This window comes from Seriola lalandi, unplaced genomic scaffold (assembly GCF_002814215.2).
Source record: "Seriola lalandi dorsalis isolate HSWRI2012SDOR001 ecotype SW California unplaced genomic scaffold, Sedor1 jcf7180002054278, whole genome shotgun sequence".
In the NCBI taxonomy this organism is placed as follows: Eukaryota; Metazoa; Chordata; class Actinopteri; order Carangiformes; family Carangidae; genus Seriola; species Seriola lalandi.
In genome coordinates this window covers 481,118-507,796 of record NW_019524831.1, presented here as the reverse complement: position 1 = coordinate 507,796, position 26,679 = coordinate 481,118, and the positions used below count along the sequence as shown (strand labels likewise).

General features: G+C 42.0%; 1 protein-coding gene across 7 annotated transcripts in view; it reads left to right on the top strand.

Annotated features, from left to right (window-relative positions):
* sox6 (SRY-box transcription factor 6) overlaps positions 1-26,679 on the top strand; it is a 134,872-nt gene that overhangs the window by 87,735 nt on the left and 20,458 nt on the right. For 5 of the 7 annotated variants that reach the window (XM_087173761.1, XM_087173759.1, XM_087173763.1 and 2 more), the window contains 5 exons: positions 7,744-7,867; positions 11,814-11,893; positions 19,969-20,118; positions 22,354-22,534; positions 22,816-23,003. In XM_087173761.1, the coding sequence (XP_087029887.1) occupies positions 7,744-7,867; positions 11,814-11,893; positions 19,969-20,118; positions 22,354-22,534; positions 22,816-23,003 (723 nt within the window). The remainder of the gene's footprint in view (positions 1-7,743; positions 7,868-11,813; positions 11,894-19,968; positions 20,119-22,353; positions 22,535-22,815; positions 23,004-26,679) is intronic. The other 2 variants (XM_023405537.2, XM_087173764.1) reach the window with 1 other exon arrangement.

Genomic DNA, 26,679 nt, shown 5'->3' with positions numbered 1-26,679 from the left:
CAATGAATGAGCCATTTTGTCCTGCACAGTTTTTCCTAGGAACAGAATTGTAGAATTTTTTTGTTTGTTTTTTCAATAACTCAGTTCTCTAAAAAATACATGTTTTTGTTTTAAAAAGGTCCTTAATTTCATTGCTATAAAAAAAGAAAATCCAGTCCTAAATACATACATACATGTCAGCATATTACCCCTCTTGTTTGACCTCTTACAAAATGCTATAGTTTTTCTCACCCATTATCAGGTGATGATATTTGAGCATAGTTGAAGTCTCACAACACACTTGTGCCTCTAATAAAGTTGCCCCTCCTGACAGGCTTGTTCTCTGCTGAACAACAGAATGGGCTGTGTTGTTTTCCGTGGCCCCAGCAGCTGGGAGGTAACAGTGAAGACAGAGCCTCAGTCTATAATATGGGGTGGGGGGTGGGGTGTCTGCTTTTTTAACAGTCAGACAAAATACTACAAACAAAATAAAAGAGGTTTGTACCAGAAATATTAAATACATGTTGAATTAAGGAATTGAACATGTTTCATATTGAAATATAACGGAGGCACTGCAAAGTCTTATTTTATGAATCACAAAACAGTTACCAGCGGGCAACCAGAGCGTTCATGCCTCTCTGCTTGCTACAAAGTGTTGAAGATGTGCCACATTATTTCATAAGCCTCACATACTTAAATCCGTCTTTTTCCCACTCCCCCTACCCTGTTCACATCACATGGATGTGGCTGGCTATCTGACTAGCCCGTGTCCAACGTTCTTTAGAAACTCACTCGTCCCCCAACCCCCCCCCTGCATTGAGGGTCAGAGGCATTTCACTTATTTCCATTTCCATACAGCGAGGATGTATATGCAGGATAATAATGCCGGCCCCCAAACCCACTTGTGGGTTTGTTTATGTCTGTTCTCTTCTTTACCGTCTTTACACATGCTGTTTGAGGGAGTCCCCATGGATTTGTCCAGTTTACTGCAAACCTTAATTTTATGGCCAGACCTTGAAAAGAAATATTTATTCTTCCTTCCATGTATGCCCCTACCATCAAAAAAGAGCTAATATTCTTTAGAAATATAACACTGAATTTGCTGTTGAAAAGAATCTGTTTTTCAAGAGTGTAGTGCAGGCTTGTGTTGCTGCATGCACACAATTCACAACATGCATTGTGCCAGCATGTAGGAATTATTTTTTTCTTTTTTTACTTTATCTAATATCTAAATGTGTGCTCTTAGCGTGTCCAGAATCAAACATAGACAATGTAACATAATAGAGAGCTGTCGCACAAAAACTCTCTTTGGTCACTTAAACATACGGCAATGAAAAAGCTTTAAACAAGAGAGACAAGCCTCAGAGCTTGATACTTAATTTCTGTACAAATCTCTGTTTTGTTTTCTCTCTTGGAGAAATAGCACAATTTGCATTTTGTGCACAATTTCTAATAATCACATTTCATGTCTAGAAATTCATTTTTGCATCTTTTTTTTTTGTTTTTGCTTTTTGTATCAGTGCATGACTTAAGTGTTTTTGAACACACACTGACTTGTCATTTATTACTGTGTTTGTTGAACTCATTTTTGTCTTTTTTTTTTACCATTTTCCATCAAACGTGATGTCAAGCTTTTATTATTCTTCCAACAACATTTAATACTAAAACTACATTAAATTAGAGCGGAGTGCAGAAATCCTGTAAATGCCAGCCAGTGTACTTAAGCAAACAGTAGCCTGCAGTTCTATCCAGAGTTCCAACCAAGACAGGAGGAGCAATGAGATGGAGGAGGGCTGGAGTGGAGGGATTTGGGGTGGGGTGTGCTAGGCGGGTCAGAGGGTTGGACTACCCTGCTTTCAAGCTCCCGTCTTAATATAGACATATTGGAATGGCTGTTTTCCAAGAAGGCTTGTTTTACTGTGTAAGGAATTAGTGGAACAAGAAGTCATCTATTGGTTATTCCCTCTGCATAGCCTGACCTCACTCGAGTGTCTGGATTTGCGGCACTTTATCCTCAACAGCTCTCAGTGTAACACACACAAGCATGACTGATGTGCAGCGTCACACTCAAACCTGAGCAAACAGTGCCTGCTGTCAGAGTCAGTTCTGTACCCCAACAATTCACAGAAAATGTTATGGGCTGACTTATTTTTTTCAGGCTACTGCTTGTACACTATTTATCTTTGGCTTTAGATTTCTGTCTTTGAAATGCGTAGGAAAGGGTGCCGTACACAAATTTCAGATGCAGGAAGGAAGTGAGCAGAAAAAGGTCAGAGACTTGACAGGGACAAGGGCCCTTTGTTAGTGACCTGAACCTCTCCAGTGTATTTGCCCTCCCCATTCCAGCGCGCTCAATTCCAGAGCAGACAAGCAGGAATAATATGCTTCAGTCTAGTGGGTGGTAATATGAAGACCTTCATTCAAGGCAGAAGTCTGGAGCATCAAAGTCTAGTTCAAATCTATTGATCTATTTGTCTGATTACCATTAGCTACAGACAAATCCAAACACATCGTATCTCTGTTCGATCAATGTGTGTGTCTGCCATGTGATGTAACTGTTCAGTGTACAGCATTAGTATAACCGGCAGATAAGTGACCTGTACTAAAGGAGTAATATGTGTTTAAAGAACCACTGATTGTTTCATTGGGGGTGGGGGTGGGGGTGGCGGATTCTGAAGCAACGCAGACCATTCAGCAGCAGAGAAGTGCTTCCACTGAGTGATTTTCCTCCTGGTTAAGCTCCAGTACAGTGTACACCCAGCGGGCTGTGTACACAGTGGCGGGTGTTAAACATATCCTGCTGTCTAGTGTCAGTTTTACTGTGTGTGCTGCTGTTGAGATGAAGCCAGACTTGCCAGCTTCCTCAAGATCACTTTCCCTTCAAATGGATCACAAAAGGTGATTTCTACTCGCAGGCGTTTGGTGTGCAGCTCAGTGGAGAGCAGGGGGGAACGAAGTGTGAACTATCAGTTCTTACAGCAACAGCTGGAGTCTATCCTCTCTGGGTGAAATTACAGAACCCCTCCTATAGAAAATGTGAAAAAGAAGGTTAGCGAGAGCTGCAGATCTGACAGCTACTAAAGTGTGGAAGTAATTTTATTAAAATGAGATGTCAGTGAAACATGAGTCCTCCTCTAATTACTAGCTACTGGTGATTGTGATCTTTTCCTAATGGGAAAGGCACCTATTGTAATCTAAATTATTGTACAGAATTAAGAACATCATCACCATGAGCTCCTCAGAAATTTTTGGCTACTTACAATCGTATTGTTTTCAGACTTCTACTAAAACACTTGAAGTCCCTCCAAAGCTAATGAAAGCAGATTATATCAAAGATAAGCATCTGTGTAAGAGGTGTGTTGAAAGGTGTCAAGTAGCAGATAATCAGAATATTAGAGCCACGATCTCGCAGGTCACTTGAAGCTAATAACCATGAAACAAGGTGAGAATGGGTTACATGTTTGCCTTTTTATCCAATTTATCTTTTAATCATGTTTATACTAACTGATTTTGCCAGTAAAAACAAAAACTTGTTTCCTCCATGTAGAGAATTGTGGCCTATAACGAGTAGCAAAGCATGAGTGTGGATCAGTGCATGCAAGTGTAATGGGGTTTAGAGGGAAAGCCAGCAGGGGGTCTTCAGGCCTCCTTGGTGCTTTGTAGAGGCTTTAACAGACAGTGAAGAACATGGGTGTTGACAGGGGCCCAAGTGAGAGCTGTAATGCGCTGTACATCTCCATTTGCACTCAGTGTTTCGGAGCTGCTTGCTCGTGTGTTATAGGTGGATGCTTGCACGTTTATAAAAACATCACTCACTTTTTTCATCAGCAGAAATATTTTATAGCATTTTTCTGAGGTTTAATAGAGGTCTGTAGAAGTATTTTTAAAATATGAAACACAACTTGTTAAAAATAAAAGTGCATCTTTCATCTAAAATGTCTTAGTAAGCATTGGTTGTAAGCATCATGCAACATGATCTTGAAGTACATCACTCGTGGGTTAATGCAGTATTAAAACGAATTTGGGTGTGAATACGTGTGTGTGTGTGTGCATATTGCATGTGTTGTAAGTGCTAGGAGAAATAAAGGGAGCTCTTTCAAGTCTACCCTGTCTTTTACACCTTGTGTATTTACACATCAGAGATGAGAGTCTGAGAGTCTGTCTGAGCTGTCTGACTCACCCTCTGCAGTCTGACCCCAGGATGAGCTGCTGTTGTAAACTATTGTATCAATCAGTCGAGCTACAGTGTATTTGATTTCATTTCTAACTTGGTTAACTTACACTCTTAAGTTTTATTTTCTCAAATGAACGATCAATTTAAAAATATGAACAAAGCCTTTCTCAAAAATGAAAAGAATATAAATGTTGTAATTAGCTGTACTGTATTTTTTCTTACTTTTTTTTAAAAATTAAACAAAGAGTCAAATAAATCTGATTAGCTTTTCAATAACATGGTATCTTTATCTGCATTAAAGCTGCAAGTTGGTGCTATTTATCAAATAACAGCATTTCCTTGAGAGGGAAACAGATTGCATGCTGGCCTGCTACAGACTTCATCAGGTCATGTGAATTGATGATACATGTTGCAAGGCGGCTGAGTTCCCCCCGGAAACCTCTGCTGGAGCGCGTGCTGGCAGAGATGGGGGCCTCAGCCAAGTCTGTCTGACTGATCACTACAGATGCTCCTCTTCAAGTATTCCGAGTCAGATCCTTAGTGCTGGGTCTTGAGGGACAAACAATAGCACCTGTTCCTCATAAGATAGCCCATTCATGTATCTTTAATGAAGCCTGGGGGCAGATGGTGTGAAATGACATTATCCAGTACTTAGCAGTGCTAAGACAAAGGAAGAGCAGTGCCAGCACAACAATGCCGCTGTATTTACGAGGAGAAGGGAGGACGCTGCCCAAGTGGCCCGCTCACATCTGCTCCACTTCATTCTCTGACTCCTCAAGATCATCTTGGCAATAGAAATATCCTGGGCACTCAGCCCATACATAGATGAACTTGAGGGATAGTAGAAGGCACACATATGTATGCACTTTTTTCTTTCTGTTTAAAAAAAAAAAAAAAAAAACGTCTTTATTTTTTTCTTCTAATTTGCTTTAACCGTCAGTTTTTTCTTAAAAAGCTCTCGTGAAAATGTAAGAATCTGCTCAGCCAGTGTGCCAGCGGTTAATTGACAGTTCAACTAACCTCTACTATTTGTTGCCACCTTGAAGCTCCTCAAAATTTGATTTGCCTTTCTCTGACATTAGTTGCCGTAAATTAAACTTTAATGCGTGGAGCTCATTACTGCAAATCACAGCAATTCAAACTCAATGCATTTATTTCCCCTTCAACGCACATTTACACTCTGTCTTGCCTCGATGAATCCTGTATAAACTGCTCCATATTTTAAAATAATAATAGTAATAAAAGCTGATATCCCAGATGAAATTATATCATTTACATTTGGTGTTGCTGGAGATAAATATGTCCAAGTATTTGCTGCCTTTTGCTGATGTCTATACTGTATTTCATCTGTATACATCTTTTGTGCAAATTCAGTTATTTTAATTAATGTAGTCACACAAATAATTAAAAGAAAATTGGAATATGGAATTGAGTGAATGATGTAAAATATTTAAATACTTTTCATTGCGCACCATCACACTATTGTTTCCTCATGTGAAGAAGCTGTTCTCCTGGTTGTTGCTCAGTTTGTTCTGCTGGTATGATTTTAAAAAGGATGATTATAATTATGTTCAAGAGCGTCCTTAACATTAGACCATTACACTTTAAGGTTGCGTGTACAGCAGTTTCACAAAGCTGTTTGGACTTAGGAGAGTGTTTGGAGCCCTGTGAATTTCCCAGCAAGAGGAAATTTGGACAGAGAGCTGTGAATGATTTGCTTACTTTGAAAAACTCAGGTCAAGAGTCATCACTCCTGGAAATAGAGTGAGAATGTTTTTGTTTTCTCCATTTAGCTAAAATATTTGAAAGTCAGTAATTTCATTTAGGAAAAAAAAATTACGCAACTTTTAATTTACTGCTAATGCATGTTAGTTAATTCATGAAAATGTATGAACTACCATGCAGCACATTTACAACACATATGGAGGGATGTGGACTTGAGGGAGCCCTTTTCTGTCCTGTGACTACCACACATTCAGCTACAGACTCCATCTGGTTTTACAGTCCAAATACACAGACAGAGAAAAGCTGTGTTCCCCAGTGTCCCCCCGCCTGTCACTGGCCCTACCTCATGTTGTGACATTAATTATTGTGTTTTTCCATATGTTCCATACATGCAAGGCCAAGATCCATCTTTCATCCATTCAGCCTGGAAACTTGGAACACAAACCCTATAAAGCAATGTTTTATTTAAGGTCATTTGTCGCAGTCTCCTTGGACATTTATTTTTCTTCAGCAACAGCACATTTTACAGAATTATTTCTAGAAGAATTACATACTTTTCTATTCTTCCATAATGCACTTTCTGCACTTGCACTTCTGTAAAAGCTCAGTAGACATAAATGGTTCTATTTACTTAGTTTTCAGTCTAGCTCTGCACCTCTGGACAGATCAATAAAGCAGTTTTAAGTAGGTTTAGCGTGCTAGCTGTGAGAGAAACTGGGTGCGACTACTCTGGTAAAGGGTCTACAGGGGAAGCAGCACAGGCTGAAAAAGTGGAGATCATAGCAGACCTCAGCCAGAACATGGGGGAAAAGTCGTTGCTCTGAGCAGGTTGATTTCATGCCCCAATGCAGCGGCAGTAATTGCACCCAGACCCGTTTTATTGCAAGTTGATTTTAAGGGAGGGATGAATGGAGAAACATTCTGTAAAGTGTTTATTTTGGGGGATGACCTTTATTAACCCATTTTCCAGGCAGGTTCCCTTGAGGTGGCCTGGCTCAGTACTAGATTAACTCTTGCAGGCCCATGGTAGCCCGGCTGCTCCCCATCATAAAGTTTCAGGAAGCGGAGAATGACAGTGAGATTGGAGCTTGCAACATGTGTGCAAAACCCCCACCCGCCACTTTTGAGACATAAGCTACTCACCCACCCTTGACACACACATGCAGGGAGTTTGTGTTGATATCCCCAGAAGGCAAGTCAGCAACAGGCTGAATGTTGAAGGTTAATATGTGAGTGGAACAGACAGACACAGAATGACTTTAAAATGAAATACAGCAAGTGGCAAGTGCTTTTCAACTGCCTGCAGTTTTTCCTCTGCCGAAAACAGTTGTAGTAAATTACTGGGTTGTCTTTAGGCTTTTATCATCTAAATAAATGATCATCCATGATTATGTGAGTGTTTGATTTTCCCTTGAGGTGAGTATGTGTACATGCTGATCAGTCCTGTCTCTGCACCTGTGTAATACAATCAACAATCCTCTTGCTGACATGTTGTATTTACTGCAACAGCCTGGATGTTGGTGAATGCTTCTTTCAACAATTACAGTACTTCTCTACAGAAGCCAACAGACCTACCGAGCCTCTCTGCTCTCCGTCCTGTGTGTCGCTTCCTCTAACTGATGCTGGAACAATGTGCGTGTGCAGGGCCTTTGATGTACCGAGGTGAAATTGTGGTTTGGATTAAGAGCAGGCGTAGCTCGGCTAGGTATTGTGTGAGCACACGAGGGCCGTCATTGCCGCAGAGCCTCCTGTCAGCACGCGTTAGAGAGAGCTGTGATCTGGCCTCCCCCTGAGTGGGCTCTGTGTTTCTGTGTACCATACCTATGCTTAGGCCTCTCTCTGATCTCTGCTCCCTATCTGTTCAGCAGGTCCAGGGTCACATGCCTCCGCTCATGATCCCCATTTTTCCACACGACCAACGCACTCTGGCAGCAGCCGCCGCCGCCCAGCAAGGCTTTCTCTTCCCTCCGGGAATGTCTTATAAGCCAGGTATGCTTGCAACTTAAGTCTTCATTTTGTTCTGCCCCCTTTTCCTGTCTGCTTGCTATGTCTTTTATTCATAATTATAATTTTTAGTCATAAAGTTGTCACACAACTTAATACATAACAAATATATAGTAACAAACATGTGCTTGATTCACACTTGAGACAACTGACATGCTCTGTTCTGTCTGAACTTGGACTTGGGACCAAGGCCTGGGAATGCTCTAGTCCATGTGGAACAATAGATATGGGCAGAGAAGCAGAGGAATGTAAACATGTCTTCAACATGAAAGTATCTTTCAGGAGTGTGCTGTGCTGGCTGTAAACGTTTTTCAAGTATCCACTGTTAGAGATCCAATAACACAGGGGAGGAACCCTGCAAGAAACCTCTTTCTATTGTTAACAGTTTTATTAAAGTTTCACACAATCATGCCTCTTAACAGTGTAATTAAGTAATTTAAAGACAATTATAAGGTGGGTAGTTTTTGGATGATGTAAGGAACTGGTTTTCCTGCACATAAATTTTCATTGCTTGTAACGGCATGCCCCTTTCACTTCCTTTGTCTTACGAATTGACTAAAGTCAGGCTCCACAGCTTTCAAAAGAAAAAAACAGAAAAGAAATGTTTTTTGAAAAATTGTTGCAACATGTTTACTGATTCCCTGCCAAAACAGTAACTCCATACACCCTCATATTCTTGTGAAAATTAAAGATGTGGCACCACACACTACTGTACTCATATTAAATTTAAAAAAATAAATAAATAAATAAAAAAGATCAATGGTAAATTTCTCCCTGCTTCTCAGTTAACGCTTTTTCTCTCACACGGTTTACTTGGTCCCAGGGCCAGGCAATTTTTGGACAAATCTATGACTGATTTAATTGAATCACAGAATTTGTAGATTTTTAAAAAAATGTTTTCCCGTTTTCTCTCCCACACATGCAAAGTGAAGGAGACAGTGTTGTGTTAATGAAACATTCTCTGTGAAAAAGAAAAGGATTTATGAGTGAGCTACAAAAAAAAGTCAGCTTTTCTGTTGTGAGACAGTACTAGAACAAGGAGGAGGGCAGAAAATGGAAAAAGAAACACTAGGAAGTCAGCAGGTTCGCAGCAGAACATTAAAAAGGTGTGGTAGCGCAGTTAATGAATTAACTATAAAACCACAGGATGAAAAAGAAAGTCAGCTATTTTGGAACTATGGAGCCATGACAGCTTAAACAAAGTGCCTGAGGGGGAGTCTTTTACCAGTGTGCTTTCTGCAATAGGTTTGACACGGAAAATGTTTTAGTTCAAATAACAGGAGCTATTATGGAATCATGGTCAGGGGTCGTCATGTGTATGGTTCTTGCATAATTCATGAGTTCATGGAGAAATAGCAAAGGGGGTCTGAAAATGACTCTCGTAGTCAGAAGAGGTATTTTTAAACCTCTATTATTTCCCCCCATCCAACACAATATATCCAGAGAGTACAATGTTATCACCACCACCTGCAGGGTATACAGGATGCTGTCGTGTCTTTTCTCCATGAAGTGAGTGGCCAAGCATTCACTTCCAAGACTAAGGCACACTAATCTGATGTTATCATTATGAGACAGCCCCCAGGGACCACTGCTTATGACCCCCAGCCCTGTGGTGCTCACATGGCAACAAAGTCATTCTAGCACCATAGTGGTAAGTCATCACCCCATCCACTGGCTGTGCTCAATGGCCTGGTGTTGCACGGTAGACAAGCACAGTCATAGAAATACCGACTCATCTTTTAAACAAATAGATGCAAGTCGGACTTCCCAGTATGTTCGCACTGTTTACACAGACATGGCAGCATTCAGTCTGATGTACTTCTAATGGACCTGCAGAATGACCCCATAGTCTTTGGGTTCCTCTGCCAGTCTTTCCCATAAGCATCCTGCTGACAGTTTGCAGCTTGCTAATGCTATTTTATTTTAAATCTTGTATTTTTACCACATTTTAGTCATCATTTTTGAACCCATTCTCTGATACTGTGGTGTTTGTGATGCAAGTTACTCCAGTTCAACAACATGGTTTCTTTCTTGATATACAGTAACTTAAATAAATTAGGTTTGGTAATTTAAGGTTTTTTTTCTATTGTATAGGCCTCATCAGAGCTACTGAAGAATGAAATCTTAACAATTTAATTTAATTTTAATTCATTTGTATGTTTTTCAGTGAACAGCTTTGGTAATTCATGAAATTTAAAAGGCAGTGAAAAGACAGGATAAAGCCTACGTGATACAGTCATACAGTTCATTCATCATCATTTGATCAGGTCTAAGAAAGGTCTCAGCTGCGTCTGCCAACCCTTACCAGATCTATGACTTATATTTCATGGTATCACATGAGGGAAATATAGCCTGTTGTGACCATGGCGTCACCTGAACTACTTCCCCCCTTTAGCATGCAGGGTTCAGGCTCTGGGCATGGGACCAGCCATCACCAGTTATTAAAACAAACAAACAAACAAACAAAAAAAAAAACAGAGTTTTAAACTCAGTTCACTTTGAGCTGTGACGCTGACCTGGCACAGTGCCCATTCTACTGGAGTCTGGTGCCGCCACACAGACTGTGTGCACCCAAGACCCAGACCTTGGAGCCCGAGACCCCCAGGCAGCGGGGGTGTGCTCACTTAGCACATGACCCTCCCCAGGTTTCACATGACATCTAAAGACATCCAGCCATTTATTATTCCCAAATCCTACGTCACAGACAGCACAGAGGTAGAGAGACAGAAAGAAAGCCATACCAAAAAGAGGAGGTGTAGAAATAACCACAGTGCACCCCCCGAACATCCAACCCGGCACTATTTGAAACCACTTCTGCTGTGTGATTTTATTTGCTACTAAATGGGGATTGAATTTCCATGGCCTGTATCACATTGTGCTGTGCTGTACAAGATTGCAAAGTGAGGCGAGCGAGCGAAGGCAAAGTGAAAGAGAAGGTATATACATTTACCTTGTCTGTGGCTTAATGGCTCCATATGTTTGTGAGGAGAAGTGACAGGCAGAAGTGGGGTCTGAGCGAAGGCCAACTACCCCTCCCCGCTCCCCACTGTGCACCCCACCTCCACTCCTCCAGACACATGCTTCAGACCAACCTCCCCTCTATGAACGCTGTGCTGCCCCGTCTCACTGGGGCTGTTCTGTCTGTCTCAACACACTAGGCTGAATGTGTAAAAGCTTCTGCACCCCCATGGATATCACTCATACTGCAGCCGTTTTTATATCCCTGTCTGACAAACGTGCTGATGGCGGGCCAACAGCAGTGAATAGTAATGAATAGTGCTGCTATTTGGAGACCAATTCTTCCTTGCTTGATCACAGTGATATGTGAGATAAAAAAGTGTGTGTGTGTTTTTTTTTTCCTTGTTATTGTGACTGCACACTTGTTCTAACCAGTTCACATACAAGTGCTTTCACTTTGCTCCCAAAGCTATCACTGAAACACAAACAATGAAGTGTTGAACAATAGCCAGGCAAGTCTACAGCTGTATGAACTGCCTGAGAGAACATGCTGGTCCTTTTACATAATCGCTAATTGAATACCATGTAAGTTATTTAACATTTATTGTGAATACAAACACACACACACACACACACACACACACACACACATACACCTTAAAAGAGTTCCTTACTCGTTAAACTATGTAGTAGTTATTGCTGTCATGGTATTTTCCAGGAGGAGTAGAGTGCAGGTGGAGGAAGGAGGGAATGATGTGGAACGTTCCTAAGTAATCCTGCTCCAGTCAAACCAGCTTAGCCTTTGTTAATGCAGATGTTTGGGCTTGAAGCCGAGGGCTCGTTGCAATGTGCCACATTGCTGTGGCATGGCAGTGGAGGGCCCAGGCTCCGTGTTGGCACTTGCCTGGCCGCTGTGGGCCGGCTCATTGTCTGAACCTGTATGCATTGTTGTCTGTCTCTCCCTCTCTGACAGGTGATAACTACCCGGTGCAGTTCATTCCATCCACAATGGCAGCTGCAGCAGCGTCAGGACTCAGCCCCCTTCAGCTTCAGGTATGTACGTTACTATGACAAAGAATGCTAGGGAAGCCCGCCAAGCCTAGGGCAGAAAGGATGGCTAAGCAGCTGTACGCTAAGTAATGAGCTGCACACTAAATAATCCTGGAGGCCCCCAGCTCACACACGCTTATCACCTTACATATGTAATTTATCCCGTTTTATAGAGGATTTATCCCCACTAGCTCTGCCAGACAGAGGAGTAAGGAAGATAATAGTTATTAGAGGGAATGAGAATCACTTTGGTTGCTTTAATCACCTGCCAGTGAATTTATCAGAGGACAATTGACTGCATAAGCAAAGAATGTCTTTTTTATTGCTTTTATCTAGAAAAACCGCTGTAGTACTTCTTTTATCTCTGTGAGAAAAACAAGTAAGAAGAAAGAATGGATAAAAATCTGAATAATTCTAATATGTATGTAGTAAAAGCAAACTCATAGTATGTAATACAACATGAGGATGAGTAGGGGCTCAGAGCGGCAGATAATGTTGGGATAGGCTCCAAGCCCTACAGGCTCCTCCAGGACCTTTCTCAAACAGCATCTAAAAGAGCTGAACCCAGGTCATACCTTAACCCGAGGCAATAGTGTTTAATATAGATAATTATCTGTGTTCTATCCTTCAAGTTACTATTAGTACTACTACTGTTACCTCAACACTCTCAGCATATGCATGAGCTTTGTTTCCAAATTGGTGATCATGATTCTTTTAACTTTTTACTTTAATTTCCATGAAAAACATACAACGGGAAGCTGAATAACAACCATATTTATTCTGCTTGCTTCCTTTGCAGTTCTGAGTAACTGCAGATTTTAAGTCTGTTTGAAACTAATCAGTGCTGCTCTTTGGAAATAAAAGAAGGAAACAAAGGATTGAAAAGCATTTCTCCTAACATATGGTTAAGTCGCCACTGCTGCTTTGTCAGCAACAGCAAAAACATACTGAAAGCTGGGTCATGTGATGCTCGACAGCAGAGAGAAGTATGACAAGATTACACAAGAGAGCTAAAGACTGTGGGGGAAAAACTTTGCACAGGTGTCTGGGAGAATAAAAGATGGAGGCTGCGTAGGTGAATATGTTGCTAGAGTGTATATATGTCACTTAGTTTGTGTATCATAGTAAAGTCCAGTGGAAAGGGGTGGTTGTTCAGACAGGCATGCTGAGTCTATTTATAGTGGTGTATGAGGTCAGATGAGACAGTCATATATCTGAAGGTTGGGGTGAGGAGGGGAGACGGGTCTAGAGTCATTAATTCTGATTATGTATCTAACCCTGGGAACGGGCAAAAACAGTGCCTCCAAGACCATGACTTGGCTGACCTTTATAGAACACAGTAAACAAAAAGAGGTGCATTTTCCATTAATTGAAGTCTGTCAGCCTGTCACATATTCCGCCTGCTGGCTGCTATTTACCCTGCATAGAGACTCCCATTAAAATAGCAAGGCAAGTCAAACATGCCCTTTTCTACATAGCTGGGATCAACAAACCATGTGACTGCCACCACTTCCTCTACAAAGCACTGAGAGCCCGCTATGATTAAAAACATCATATCAACCCAGACATGGAATTAAGTTAGAGTCTTCTCCTCCCTTTTGGAGCAATAATAGCACCAGCACTCTCCCTCGTCTTCAAAATCTAACTATTGAAAAGTGTGCTTTAATACACTTGTGAGTGCAAAGGAGGCAGAAAAGAAATCTTATAAACAATGCCGAGATCCCAACACAATAAAAAAAAGGGATCATTTAATCTGAACTGAAACAAAATAAGGAGACACTTTGTCTGGTAAGTAGTGCAGTGAAGTACCCGTGACTGCACTCTAGATGTGTCTTAGGGTTAACAGTATTAAAATGAAATGAAATAAAATAAAACAAAAAGCTGATGGAAGGCTCCCCTGAAAATATGACCTACCTATTATATTATTGAGTTTATTTTTCATGCATCATCAAGCACAAGACTAACCCTTTAAACTGCCCTAAACTTTTCTAGCTCCACCTCCAAGCCCATTCTTCATCTTCCTTACACAACACACACACACACACACGCAAAATCCCATACACATATAGCTGAATAGGTTGCCCCCCCACTCCCAATTAAAATATCTCTTCCTGTCAGCTGCATGGCAAGGTATAATTTTCACCAATTTACTCAGTTTAGATTTTGCAATATATGAACCTTAAAAATTATCTTATTGGAAGAATTAATTCCCACAATGCTGCAGAGGTAATGTGATCAGCCATCCAGTCAGAAAGGCTAGCCGCTCCGTCAGTCTTAATGTTGGCCACGCAGCCTCTTCACAATCTCCTCTGTCATAACAGTCTGGGATCCCCACCCCCCAGCCCCTGCCCTTTCTCTCTAAGAGAAGAAAACCCAACAAGGTAACAAAGGCTTAAAGCTGATGGATGTAAATGAATCTTCGAGGAAGCGTTTGAGTGTTGGAGACTGTAATTTGCTTGTCAATACAGGGTGGTAGCATCACTCTGGTGGCTGGCAGTCTGCAAGTGGCTGTCACCAGGCATTGCTGTACCACAGGGCAATTTCACTCAATGTTTTCCTGACAGATTGGCTCTCGTTCTCAACTCACAGGAGAGGAGGCGGGTAAACTATCCCTGCGCGACATGCCCCTCTTCATTAGTGCCCACACAGAGCCGGGATGAGCCCGGGTGCAGCAGGAAACAATGGCTCCATCCCTGCCTGTCCTTCCCTGATTACAACTGACACCTCTCACCTAACAGAGGAAATTGTGTTCAGATTGTAGCCCAATCTGTCCGGACACCTACTATATTCAATTGAGTGAAGAGACAAGAAGGGAATTTCCCTAATTCGACAAAAGAATTTTCTATTTGGGGTAACACTTAATTTGCTGTTTGTACACTATACCTTGCATCAGTTGCCAAGTGAAAAACAATTTACTTAAGGCCAATATGAACTTAATATATGTGACCCGTCCTTTTTACAGAGCCAATAAACAGGAGGACTTTCGAGAAAGTCCTGTTTTTTATCATTGGAAGCAGACTTTGGGGCTTAAGCCATTCTAAAGAAAGCATTAATAGAACATCTGGGTTATCTGTATGTATTATCACCATGGACTAAATAAATAGAAATCCTCTGATTTCACTCAGTCAAAGTTTCATTTTCTATCTCTTGCTTCCTCTGTCTCACTGTCTTGCTTTTCCAATTTCCCATCCACATCTCGAATCTTCTCTAAGTGTCTTAGTTTGTGTATTTCTCTCTCAATTACTCCCATCCTCTTTTCTTTTCTTGTTCTGTCTGAGTGTTACACTTGCTCTGTTTCCCCCTGAATTGTCCAAGCCCATCAGATCCTTATGCTTTACAGTACTGGAAGTCAAGCTGCTTGAGTAAGACTTAACGCCGTAATTATCATCCACCGCATTTCCTGTGGCATCTCTCTAGGCCCATGATAAACCTGGGCCCAGCCTCAGCTGACGCTCCCACTATAAAGATGAAAAGCAGCCCACATGCTCAGCGACAACTTGGACAGATCTCAAGCAGACAGACATATCTGAAGGAGTCCTCAGTGGCTTAGACTGGAGTGATAAGAAAGAGTGTTACACAGTCAGGGACAAACAGGAAGAAAGTGGGAGAGCAGCAAACTGCACATTATCTTTTGTTTGGATGTAAACGTCTGTGTAGTACAGATGTGAAGAAACGGCTTCCATCATTAACAAGTGAAGCACTTTTGACTTTGAAAGAGAGAGAGGGAGAGAGAGGAGGAGGAGGGGAGAAAAGAGAGAACAGACATACTGTAGAGAGCAGCTGTTTCTGTGTTTATGAGCAGAGGAGCTCGGTCTTTGAAGGTAACCCAGAGCAGTGCAGCAATGCTAGCTGTGTGTGGAAGGCTGGCTAATAGGACGGCTAGGTGAGCAGCTGGATGGAGGCAGTGGTGAACAGAGGGACAGATGGACAGATAGAGTGGATAATGCAGTGAGCAACTTTGAATGGGAGGGCTGGCTCTGGGGCCCCTGGGCTTGGAGAAACCCACACACACTTACACAAGGCAGACTGTGTTTGTGTGTGTATGTGCCAGAGAGAGAAAACTGATAGAGAAGGACTTAAATATATATACTGTAGATGTAAGATAGAGAAATAGAGAAAGCCAAGAGGAGGGAGGAGGGGTGAGGGCAGAGCAGGTTGGGTGCCAGCAGACGAGACAGATGTTGGGCCATACTGGAAAGCATCGGCACAGTGCACCAGGACGCCTTGCTCCACTCCTGACATCTGGGCCTAGCCTGGGTCAGCCTGCCTGGTCGCCATGGGCAATGAGCCTGTACAAGCCTTGTGGCAAACGGGGCTGGCGCTGTGCTGCCTTTTAAATGGTGTGGTGCACTGAAGCACAGTTAATAACCTCATATCCAGCCCAGTGCTCAGCGCCCAGGCCAGACAGAGGTGAATGAGACATTGACAGACAGACAGACAGACAGACTCACTTGCAAAACAAAGAGACATGGGTGTGATTAATAGAATACGGCAGTCATCAGATAATACTCATCTCATGTAAAATGCAGAGGATGTCAATTGGTATTAGGAATTGTTTGGCTTTTAGGCAAATATTTTAGTATAAATTTTTATATTTTTGCACGCTGCAGTTGTAAATGTGCAATACACCATCCTTGCTGGAAGCAACAAATCTGACAAATATCTGCCACTGTATTTTCCAGCACATACTTCCATGCCTCAGAAAGTTTTTTTTAATCTCTATACTACAAGGCATATGTTCTTGTGTTTGCAGAAAGAAAAAAAAAAAAAAGCATAGACGGAAGTTATGAGACAATGATTGATTTTCTCATAATTGATTATATATTAAGCCATAGTATCGGCTATGTTGTTTAACTAAACAAACGAGGCTGCCCATCTTAATTGAATATCATACCTGTGAGATGTCTAACATCATCAGCAGAGTGTGTAATCTCAGTTTAATGTCACAGGCAGAAAAGTGAACCTCCCTGTTTAACCTCTACTGCCTCCAGAGGGCTTGTTTTTAATTACCAGAGGCTAACAGGCTGACCTTGGGCATGCTGCATTCACTTTGAATCCATGCTCGCCGAGATCTGCTCCGCTCTACTGGGAAACAGGGAACGATGGGGTCAGAAGAAAAACCTTAGATTGTGTTTGTGCTCCCCCTCATGTATGCTTGTTATTTCTGTATTAACATAGTGCTGTTTTGAGGAAAAAGGCAAATCCTTTCAAGGCACTAAAGAAAAAAAATGTTGCATTATAATACTGGTTATACAAGCACACTTTTAACAATGGAACATGGCATGTAGTTGCTCCTTCCGTCAAGCTGAGAGAGCGCATGTAATGTGCATTTCTTTTTCGTCAGATTTCTTTTAACGCCCACATTGCAAGCTCATTAGCTATTATTTCCTTTTGCAATTTTCTAACATCATACAAGCTGTGCCTTAGTGTGCTGCTCTGTGGCTTTTCATCAACAGAAGTATAATATGTGTCCTAGAAGATGGCAAAAAAGAAAACAACTAGTGTTAGGAGTGTAGAGAGTAAAAAGCAAGAGAAAATGGAAACAGAAGGGCCCCGAGCTCCACTCAGGCTTTCGCCTACTCCTCTAATACCCCAGAGTTGGAGCATTGACTTTCAGCTTGACCCTCATTACCATGAACCTTTTGCTGCCCCCACCTGGCAAGTAGATATGAAGAAGGGGCTATTAGAAGTGAGAGAGTCAACTGGGGGAAGCAGGCAGATGTCTTCTGCTTAGGGAGACCAGCCTTGGCAGGATGCATCATCCTTCAGCCTTTGACATCAAACTGCCTGTTATACTGAAAACTTCCTGTAATGTTTCATGAGGTTGTTGTTTCTAACTGAAGTAAATGCCGAATGTCAATTTTGTAATATGCTGCAAACATATTGTCTTCTTACCAAGCCACAACATAACACCAAGGCAAAAGCATCCAGATTGTAAACAATGAACACTGATGTACTTCATATCTGTCCTTGAGCAGCGTATGGTGGGTTAACACACCTTTCATCTGTCTGATTATATTTATTGTTCTTTGGCTCTTGGAGGTAGACTGTTCCTGGTTACAAGGGTAGCTCTTGCTTCTCACCCTATGGCACTGACCTGCTAATCAGTGCTGAAAAGGGGCATCCTGACTGCGTCTAATTTGAGGCAAAGTCTAATTACGCTCTTTTTCCGGGACAATAAAGTTCTTCCCATTCAAGGTCAGGGGCATGCCAGAGCGACAGGCCTGTTAGCAAACATCTGTCCAACAGACTCTGCTTCCGCCCTTCTACTAAGACTCATGTGTAGCCTGGAGTGACAGCCAGTGAATGGAGTATCCCCTCTCTCTCTCTTTCTCTGTCACTGCTTTTCTCCCCTCACACACATGCACACACACACAGAGTGCCTTTACCACTGACATTAACTGAGTCTAGCTCAGATGAGGAGAAAACAGAGTTGGGTCTGCTCCTGTGTCCATTCCTGTCAGAGACAAAAGGCTGTTTGTGAGGGAGGTGGGGGCAGTGCTATCATTGTGGGAACATAATCAGTCTGTCATTTCCGCTGCCCATGTGCTGTTGTTATCCCCAGGTCCCCTGGAAGAATGGACCTTTTGTACTGCCGCTTATGTGGCAGTGATAAAGTTTCTTACAAGAGCACATATGTGTTTATATCTGGAGATATGTGCGTGGACATAAAGTGCTTTGTTTGGCTTTAGCCTGCATCTATACCACCGAAGGTGAGGCCAGCGGGGCCATGTCACTTTTCTCCTTCCACACAAATGCAGTCTGTATATGGCCAGTCAGACCAGGAAATGAGAAAGGGTTTGCTGATTGGCCAGAGGAAGAGAAATTAGATTCTCCCTGACAGCACCATCTGACTGAGTAACACAACAAACCGTAAGGTTTACCTAGTCTGAAGAAAGCAGGCCAGTGGGGGAGTTAAGGGGCGCTATCTGTCTGATGAAGTGAGGTCTAAGATTACATGGAGTAACACTCTTTCCCAGACAGTAGGTCTATTTGACAGACCCCTGCCATTTGCAGCAGGAGACAAAAGCCAATTTCATCACTTACCTGGTGGCCAATCAATGCAGACCTGGGGCGGAAAGAAGTCTCAGTGGTGCGGGAGTGCTGGGCTCTGTGGGCACAGAAAAACAAGCACAAAAATAATCATTAAATCAAATCAGTCCGGTATTATTTGTTTCAGATTTTAATGATATAAAAAAATAGACACACAACATAATGTCATGACATTAAACTGTAACTTTATCCAGGATAAAAGATGAATTACTATGTCAAAAATCTGATCCAACAGACAATTAGCAGTCTGTGGTCCGCCAGATATATTTTTTTAAATACTTCCCAACCTTCATATCAACGTCTTTAACCACCCTTTCTAGTATATGCCGTGTAATTAGTCCAGTGGTGGAAATGTAAATTGAGCTTTCAGAGTTCAACCCTGTTATGGGCAGAAGTGTTATTGAGTGCTTCGCCAGTCATTTGAACCACCCACTTGTGTGGTAATGTCACCAACAGTTGGACATCTTACTGATTTACCGCCAAGGAAAATAACGGTGATTACATCAGTGTTCTTTGTGCAGGTTTCTAAGCCTTAATAATGCTTGTGTTTAAAATATTCTGTGATGGCAATCCAACTGAGGTTGGGTTTCTAACATTGTGGAATGGGACTGTCTCACATGGCACTGTGGAGACAAATCACAGGCTACAAACTTCAATAGGAAGCTGTGTAGATCTAGAGAAATGAGAGATCTTTGCTAACACACTTGCATCCAGTCGGCAAACTTTTCTCTGTGATGAGTGGAAAATAGGGGCTCCAAGTATTTTGAATGAAAGCCATCTCTGTGTGGTTTTTAAGACTGCTGTCTCTCTCTGGGTTCAGCCTTTGAAATACAGTTAAGACCTTTGATGGAGGTTCTCTGCCAGCCTCATGGAAAGAGAGGAAAGACGTAAAAGAGAGAGAGGGGGAGATGAAGGCAGACACAGAAGCGGAGAGTTCTAGGGAGAGGAAAAGACAGAATATAAAACTTTGAATGTTTGCTGGATTTGGATGTTAACGCCTTGCGGGTTTCTCCACCTCCCTACAGCAACTGTATGCCGCCCAGCTTGCCAGCATGCAGGTCTCTCCTGGAGCCAAGATGCCTCCACTCCCCCAGCCCCTCAATGCAAGTGGGCCCATTTCTCCCTCCTCTCTGAAGAATGACAAGAGTTCCTCCAGCCCCATCACTCAAGTCAAGGTACAACTCTCAATTCTATCAATCTGCCCACCCACCAGTCCAGGCCTTGAGTGGTACTTGACCTAGCCTTGCCTAGTTGGGGTTGTCTCAATAAAGTAGCATCTACACTGTTCACTACTTCAGTCAATACTTACAGCCAGCCGGTGCTGAGCCCAACATCTAACAGGCCATCAATCTGTGGTGCTTTAACAAGGCCCTCTCTCTCTTAACCAGAACTCTGTGGACATGGTTGCTATGGCTATAGCTACTCCAAGCCAGTAATTTGCGGAACACATGGCTTCTAAAAGTTTTTTTTTCTTCTTTTTATGCAATTGAAATGGAGTAAAACCATTACAACAGTGCTATACAAACGCCGACAAAACTGAAGCAAAAAGTAAGATTGATTACTTTTTTTGCCTTGTAAACAAACCAAATGCAGGACGTGTGTTTTCTGCTGCTGCTGTATGGCATGACTCCACTAGACCTCCATGCAGAGGAAAGGCCGTATACATCATCCCCACTCACTAAGGTCATAATAAGAAACATGTGCCCATTTGGAGTAGTTTAGCTTAATAATATCACAATGGAGAAAAACCATAAATCATCTCCTTGAAATGGTAGCAAGGCACTCTGGCTTTCTCTTCATACACACACACACACACACACACACACACACACACAATCCTTGAGGTCTCCCGCCCCCTGGGATTTACATTGAAAGATTGCCCTAAAACTGACTCAACACTGTCATTTCATAACATGAGTACAATTCTCTCTTTACTACTTCAGTCAGTTAGATTGATGCCAAATAGGCCAATATTAATACAACACCAGTTCTAGTCAAAATATTATAAATGTTGCCAAATATTACAATATTAAGTACTTTAAATAAATGAATCATATATAAATGGAAAGCAAACATACACTGGCATCCTCCCATCTGTATCCACAGTGCAGTGGAATCAGCTTGCCTTTAGTTTTGTTTGCCGGCTTTCAGCTTCACTGCATGACAAACTGTTATTGGCACAGCAATAACAAGGCCTTGGGGCAGTCTATGCTTGAGCCATATGTTTGGACAAGGAGACACTTGGGCTTTGAAAAATACTGTTAACGACAGCATGAGCCCTAATCTGATTCAAAAGACTGCTGTATACACACAGGATTTATGCTGTGCAATGTGACATTTCTCTTCTTGGATTCAAATGTTTGAGTTGTTTCTATTCAAAATGCAACGTAGGTATCTCTTATTTTACAGGGCACCTTCTCCATCACCTTGGAATTTATTTATGCGTGAAATGATTAAATATGTAATTACGAATTGATGATATCTTTAATTAATTCAATTCTGATATTTAACATTTTTTAAATATATTTTACATTTATTTTAATATTACATAAAAAATTGTCACATAGCTTATTTCTGTCTGAATGCCTGGCCTCTTCCTCCCATTGTTTATTTTCAAGTACCCACACATGAAACATGTTTGGTCACAGTACACAAACTGCTGTGGATGGCAACGTGGAAAACAGTGCTCTTCATCTCACATCAGTAACTGCTCTAAAAGGCTGTAACCAGCTCAGCAAATACAGCAACAAACACATGCATCATCCTCTGACCTCATCTCAGAACTACACTATTTAGTTTTTTTTTTCTCGAATCACATCATATTTTTTTTAGCAATAGGCATATCAAAGCATGTGATAAAACCAAGTATGCACAAATGAGGAATGAAATTAGAAAACAAGTTAATGAAGTAGATAATGTAAGTCGACATCTGATGAATGGAACAGCTGTCTTTGATCACTGGCACCGCCGTTATCTGGTCATTATTTATTCTTCGAACCAGAGTGCAGACACAGAGAGCAGGGAGGAGGAGAGGGAGAACAGATGAAGATGTACAGAGAGACAGAATCTGCTTTAATTAGTGTGAACAAAGGCGCTGGGCAACTGTGAGGAAGATCGCAGTGGCACAGCTCCTAGGGAAGGATGGACGAGGAGAGGAGAGGAGAGGAGACGTGAGGAGAGAAGAGGAGAGGAGAGGAGAGGAGAGGAGAGGAGAGGAGAGGAGAAGAGAGAAGAAAAAAGCAAGGAGAAGGAAGAATCAGGGAGGAGGTGTGGGTCAGAATAGGGATCCTATAATTAACCAAGAACAGAGAACTGTGCTGTCTGGGAATTCGGAGCTCCTTCAAAAGGGAGGGGGGAAGGCCACCTATTCACATCTGTCTTCTCTCATACTCCTATCTCTGCTGCCGTAGGAGGAAGGAACACAGCCGCTCAACCTGTCTGCTCGGCCAAAGACGACAGAACTGGTCAAATCCCCCACATCCCCGACACAAAACCTGTTCCCTGGCAGTAAAAACAGCCCTAACAGTCTCATCGGCAAGGGTGGTATCCCCAGCCCACTCGGAGGAGGCCTGGGACGGGGCTCATCTCTGGGTAAGACCTCAGAGTTTCTCTGCTTTACAAACAAGAGCCCACACATACATACATACCTACACATATTTACTCCGTTCAAACACACACTTGTGCACTCACATCTGAGGAAACCGCATTGCAAGGTCTTGGTTCTGTTTTGGTACTTCTTAATATTTCACAAATAAATGCCACTCTCAAGATGTTATGTGAGATTGTTGTTTTTGGGTTTTTTTTTTTGGGGGGGGGGTCTGTATTCTAGCAAACTAATTTTGCTGTCCAAACTCCACTGTGTGTGTGTGTAGATATTCTGTCAAGCCTAAACTCTACCGCGCTGTTCGGGGACCAGGACACAGTGATGAAGGCCATCCAGGAGGCTCGGAAAATGAGGGAGCAGATCCAGAGGGAACAGCTGCAACATCACCAGCAGGGCATGGAGGCCAAGCTGTCCGCCCTCAGTTCAGTGGGCCTCAACAACTGCAGAGTTGACAAGGTTAGGACTACTATCATATAGTCTGTCGCCACCAAGAGTGTTCAGCTTTTCGTAAAAGTAGTGTAGGAAAGAAACTATTAAAGAAAGTGGAACATGGTGATTTTAATACAGCAGTCATTCTTAAGACTAATATTTTTCTTTAATCCATGTCCAGGGTGGTCATATTGATAAGAGCTGGCATACTTCAGTATGTGCATGTCCGATTACTGAAATTAGTATGAATATGTTTGTGTGTGCGTGTTTAGAGGGCTCTGCGTTGTTGATGTTGGTGTGAGGGCCGTGACAGGCCATGGCAGTGCCCGGTGTGGGTTACGAAGACTCTGAAGTCTCTGCCCAATTAAAGCAGACTTGCAGCCCTCTCCGTCCCCTGACACAGGATGGGGCTGCTTTGTACCAGGAGCACACACTCCCAGGGATTCCCTTTAAAAATATCTTCAATCGATGAGTCAATCAAGGAGAGAAAAAAGCTGTCCTCCTCTCTTCAGCTTGATGCCATGTTGCCAGTTGGCTGTGAGGAGCAGGCAGGAACTGGGAGCGATGCTCATTAATATTTCAGTACCTGATACTTTCAACCAACAGCCTCAACTAGGTCAATGTATATGTAAAAAAGTCAATGAATATCTATTTTGACTTCCCCCTAATTTGGTGTTTGGAAGAGATCACTGTCTATGCAGGTGGCAATCAACTATGCTCTTACTGAAGTGAAGCAAATAAATTAGTGCAGCCCACAGAGAGGACAGAGATGTAGGCTCTCCTGCACTTATCCCTTACTAACCAGAAGAAAAAAAATCTTAACAAGAATGAATCAATACATTTGGTCTTTTTTTTTTTTTTTTTACCATGTCATAATTTCTCTTTAAATTTAAACAAGCAAACAGGCATATCATCTTGTTTTTAGCTTTCTTTGTTTTCATGGTACACAACATGGTATGTGAAGCTTTTAGCATGAGTATGTAAGCACCCTATTTTCAGTCTCAGTCACGGTAGCTGGTGGTCAACCAAGCAGCCGAATCTGCCATGACATGAAAGCACTAAATGAACAATGCCTGTAAGGAGCCAAATTCACAGCCTGTCCTTAGCAGGTAGAGCTTAATGGTATTTTCACTCCCTGCTTTTGTAGGATTTAGTTTTGTTTCCTCTGAGTTTTGGACTTGTCTGTTCAACCTATGTTAAAGCAATCATCTCAGAGGAGGAGGATGCTTTTCTCGTTTGTTGTTTTTCTTTTCTTTTCTTTTTTCTTAAGGATTTTCTGCTTGAAATAGTCAGTCAGTCCTCACCTGTAATCTACCTTTTGTCTGTGTTTGCCACCTGAGAAGCATGAGTGTGCTTTTAAGAAAGGGATAGTGTGTGTGTGAGTGTGTGTGTGTGTATGCTTGGTGGGTAGGGTAGGTAAATGTTAAGTGCTAATAAAGGGGCCATACTAGTTAGATCATAGTACTGACACACAAAAATAAAATAGCAGCTAATAATTAAACTAAGTTCCGGTGGAAAATGTGATTGGTGCATCGTACCACCCTCTCATTTGAAGTAATTGAGATCCCACACACATAGCTGTGTGTTTCTTGCAAGGCCAAGACCAACTAATATCAATAATTGAAAGCATCACCTCAGGTAATATGTTTCTGTTTTCATTACATCATTTATATGTCTTGTTGAATGACACCTTAACCGAGCTCATGCTCAACTCTCTGGCTCGTGCAAATCACAGTGAGATATTGTCACCCCTTAGTTTCAGTGACACTGGTCCTATTAGGATGGTGTGAAATTAGAGGCACGCTTTATCAAGTCAGCTAAAAGAATTGCCCCATCATCTTCATCCTTTGGCTGCAATAAAGAACAGCAGGTTGTAATTCAGCGGTGCAATGAGAGAGAAGGAGAGAGAGTCTTTTGCTGATACAAGCCAACGGACTAGAAAGGTTTGAATGCCCTGGATAAAAGCTTTCACTTTGGTCAGTTTCAGAATATTAATATTTCAAGAAAGCGCCTCACCTGACATAAATATGGTGTGGTCTTTAATAGCTTTCCTCCCAGTCTCTTGTTTGGAAGTTTATCATAGTGAAAGCTTACATGAAGAAGATTCTGGAAAGGTAACATAAATGGGATTAAGGAGAGGTTAAGATCATCCAGTGTGGCTGTTAGAGGGGGATATTAAATATTGATTTATCCCACTGTAATGACCGGGCAGAGGAGTGGGTCTAAGTGCTGCTTACAGATGGATCAATTCATCTTTTCATACAAAGTGTGTCTGAACAGTACAATGCATTCCTCCCTAACCTTTATCACCATAGCTCGAGCTCTGTCTCTCCCTCCCTCCCTGGCCATTGACCTAGGAGAACATGGTGTAGATCAGACTCTCTGTTCTACAGTATACAAGCCTTTAACCTGAGGACATGTAAAATATTCATGCTTTACTGGAGCAGATTTTCTTGCTTGTCTTTTTATTTGTCTGTTTTCACTATATCCCATCAGTACAATAAAACCTTTTACAACCCTTCTGCAATTTACCTTTTTGAAATATTTATCTAAAGATATTATTGTCTGCAGAGGGCAATTACTTTGTTCCATTATTTACCATCTCCTCCTCACTCGGTGGAAGCTTTTACCTAGAATGCACCAGCGTGCCTACAGTCAAATACGGTACATCTCAATCCATTTGTAACCATTTGAATTGTTTCCCTCTATTATGCACTGTAGCTATAACTGGCCATGCTGTTTTTCAGGGTCATGGGTGAAGGTGAAAATGTAATGAAATGTGGCCCTCATTGTATTCAGACAGTATATACAGCTTACATAATTAAGCGATAGAATTTTCATTGTATGGAAACTGTAAATTATAAATTGCTTGTTGATTTGATTAATTTAATTTCAGCTTCAATGACTGTTTTCTCTGTCACAAAAGAAAACAAAATCTCTTTCAAGTCCCTGACTGAGGTGGTGTCCAATGTGACTGGTTAGGAAAAGCACAGCAGAGATGAGAGTCGGCCACTGGCCAACCAGAGAAAAAGAGATAAAAGTCTTATCACATTTTGGCCACATGACAGACCAGTCATGTGGCCCAAATCTGCTGTTTATTGGCCCTGGGGCAATGGCCAAGCCTTGTCGTTGATCCCTGCATAGTCAGGTACGACTGATTTCCCGTGCTTTAGTTCAGATAGATGTTGCATATGTGACGTCCTGGAGGTTGTGTAGGATGAAATATATTCCTCTGCTGACATGTCCCTAACTGGAATCAAAAGGTGAAAGGCCAGTGTATTAACCTATTGAACTGCCCTTTTCCGCCCTGCAGCACATCCTCTCCTCAGTATTGATGACTACAATTGTCCATTTCCCGTATCCCAAAGCTCAGCCTGTAAATATTCAAATGGAGCTTACACTGGTGCTCCACAAAATCCAGACTCCTAACCTATTGGTTATAGTGGTTATACTGTTCCCTTCTGCATGTGTATGTGTGTGATTTTGTGTGTGATTTTGTGTGTGCGCGTGCATACATGTGCATGTACGTGTGTGTGTGTGTATGTGATGCCAGGGCCCTATTCAGGCAAAGCCCTCACAAAGACTTTGAATATAATCTTGTCTGGTCTGCAGCCCTGGAAGCAATTTTCTGCTCCTTTTCGACTGCTGTCTTGGAAATTGCAAACCAAGGCGTTTTGGCTGCAATGTAAATCCTTGGCATACA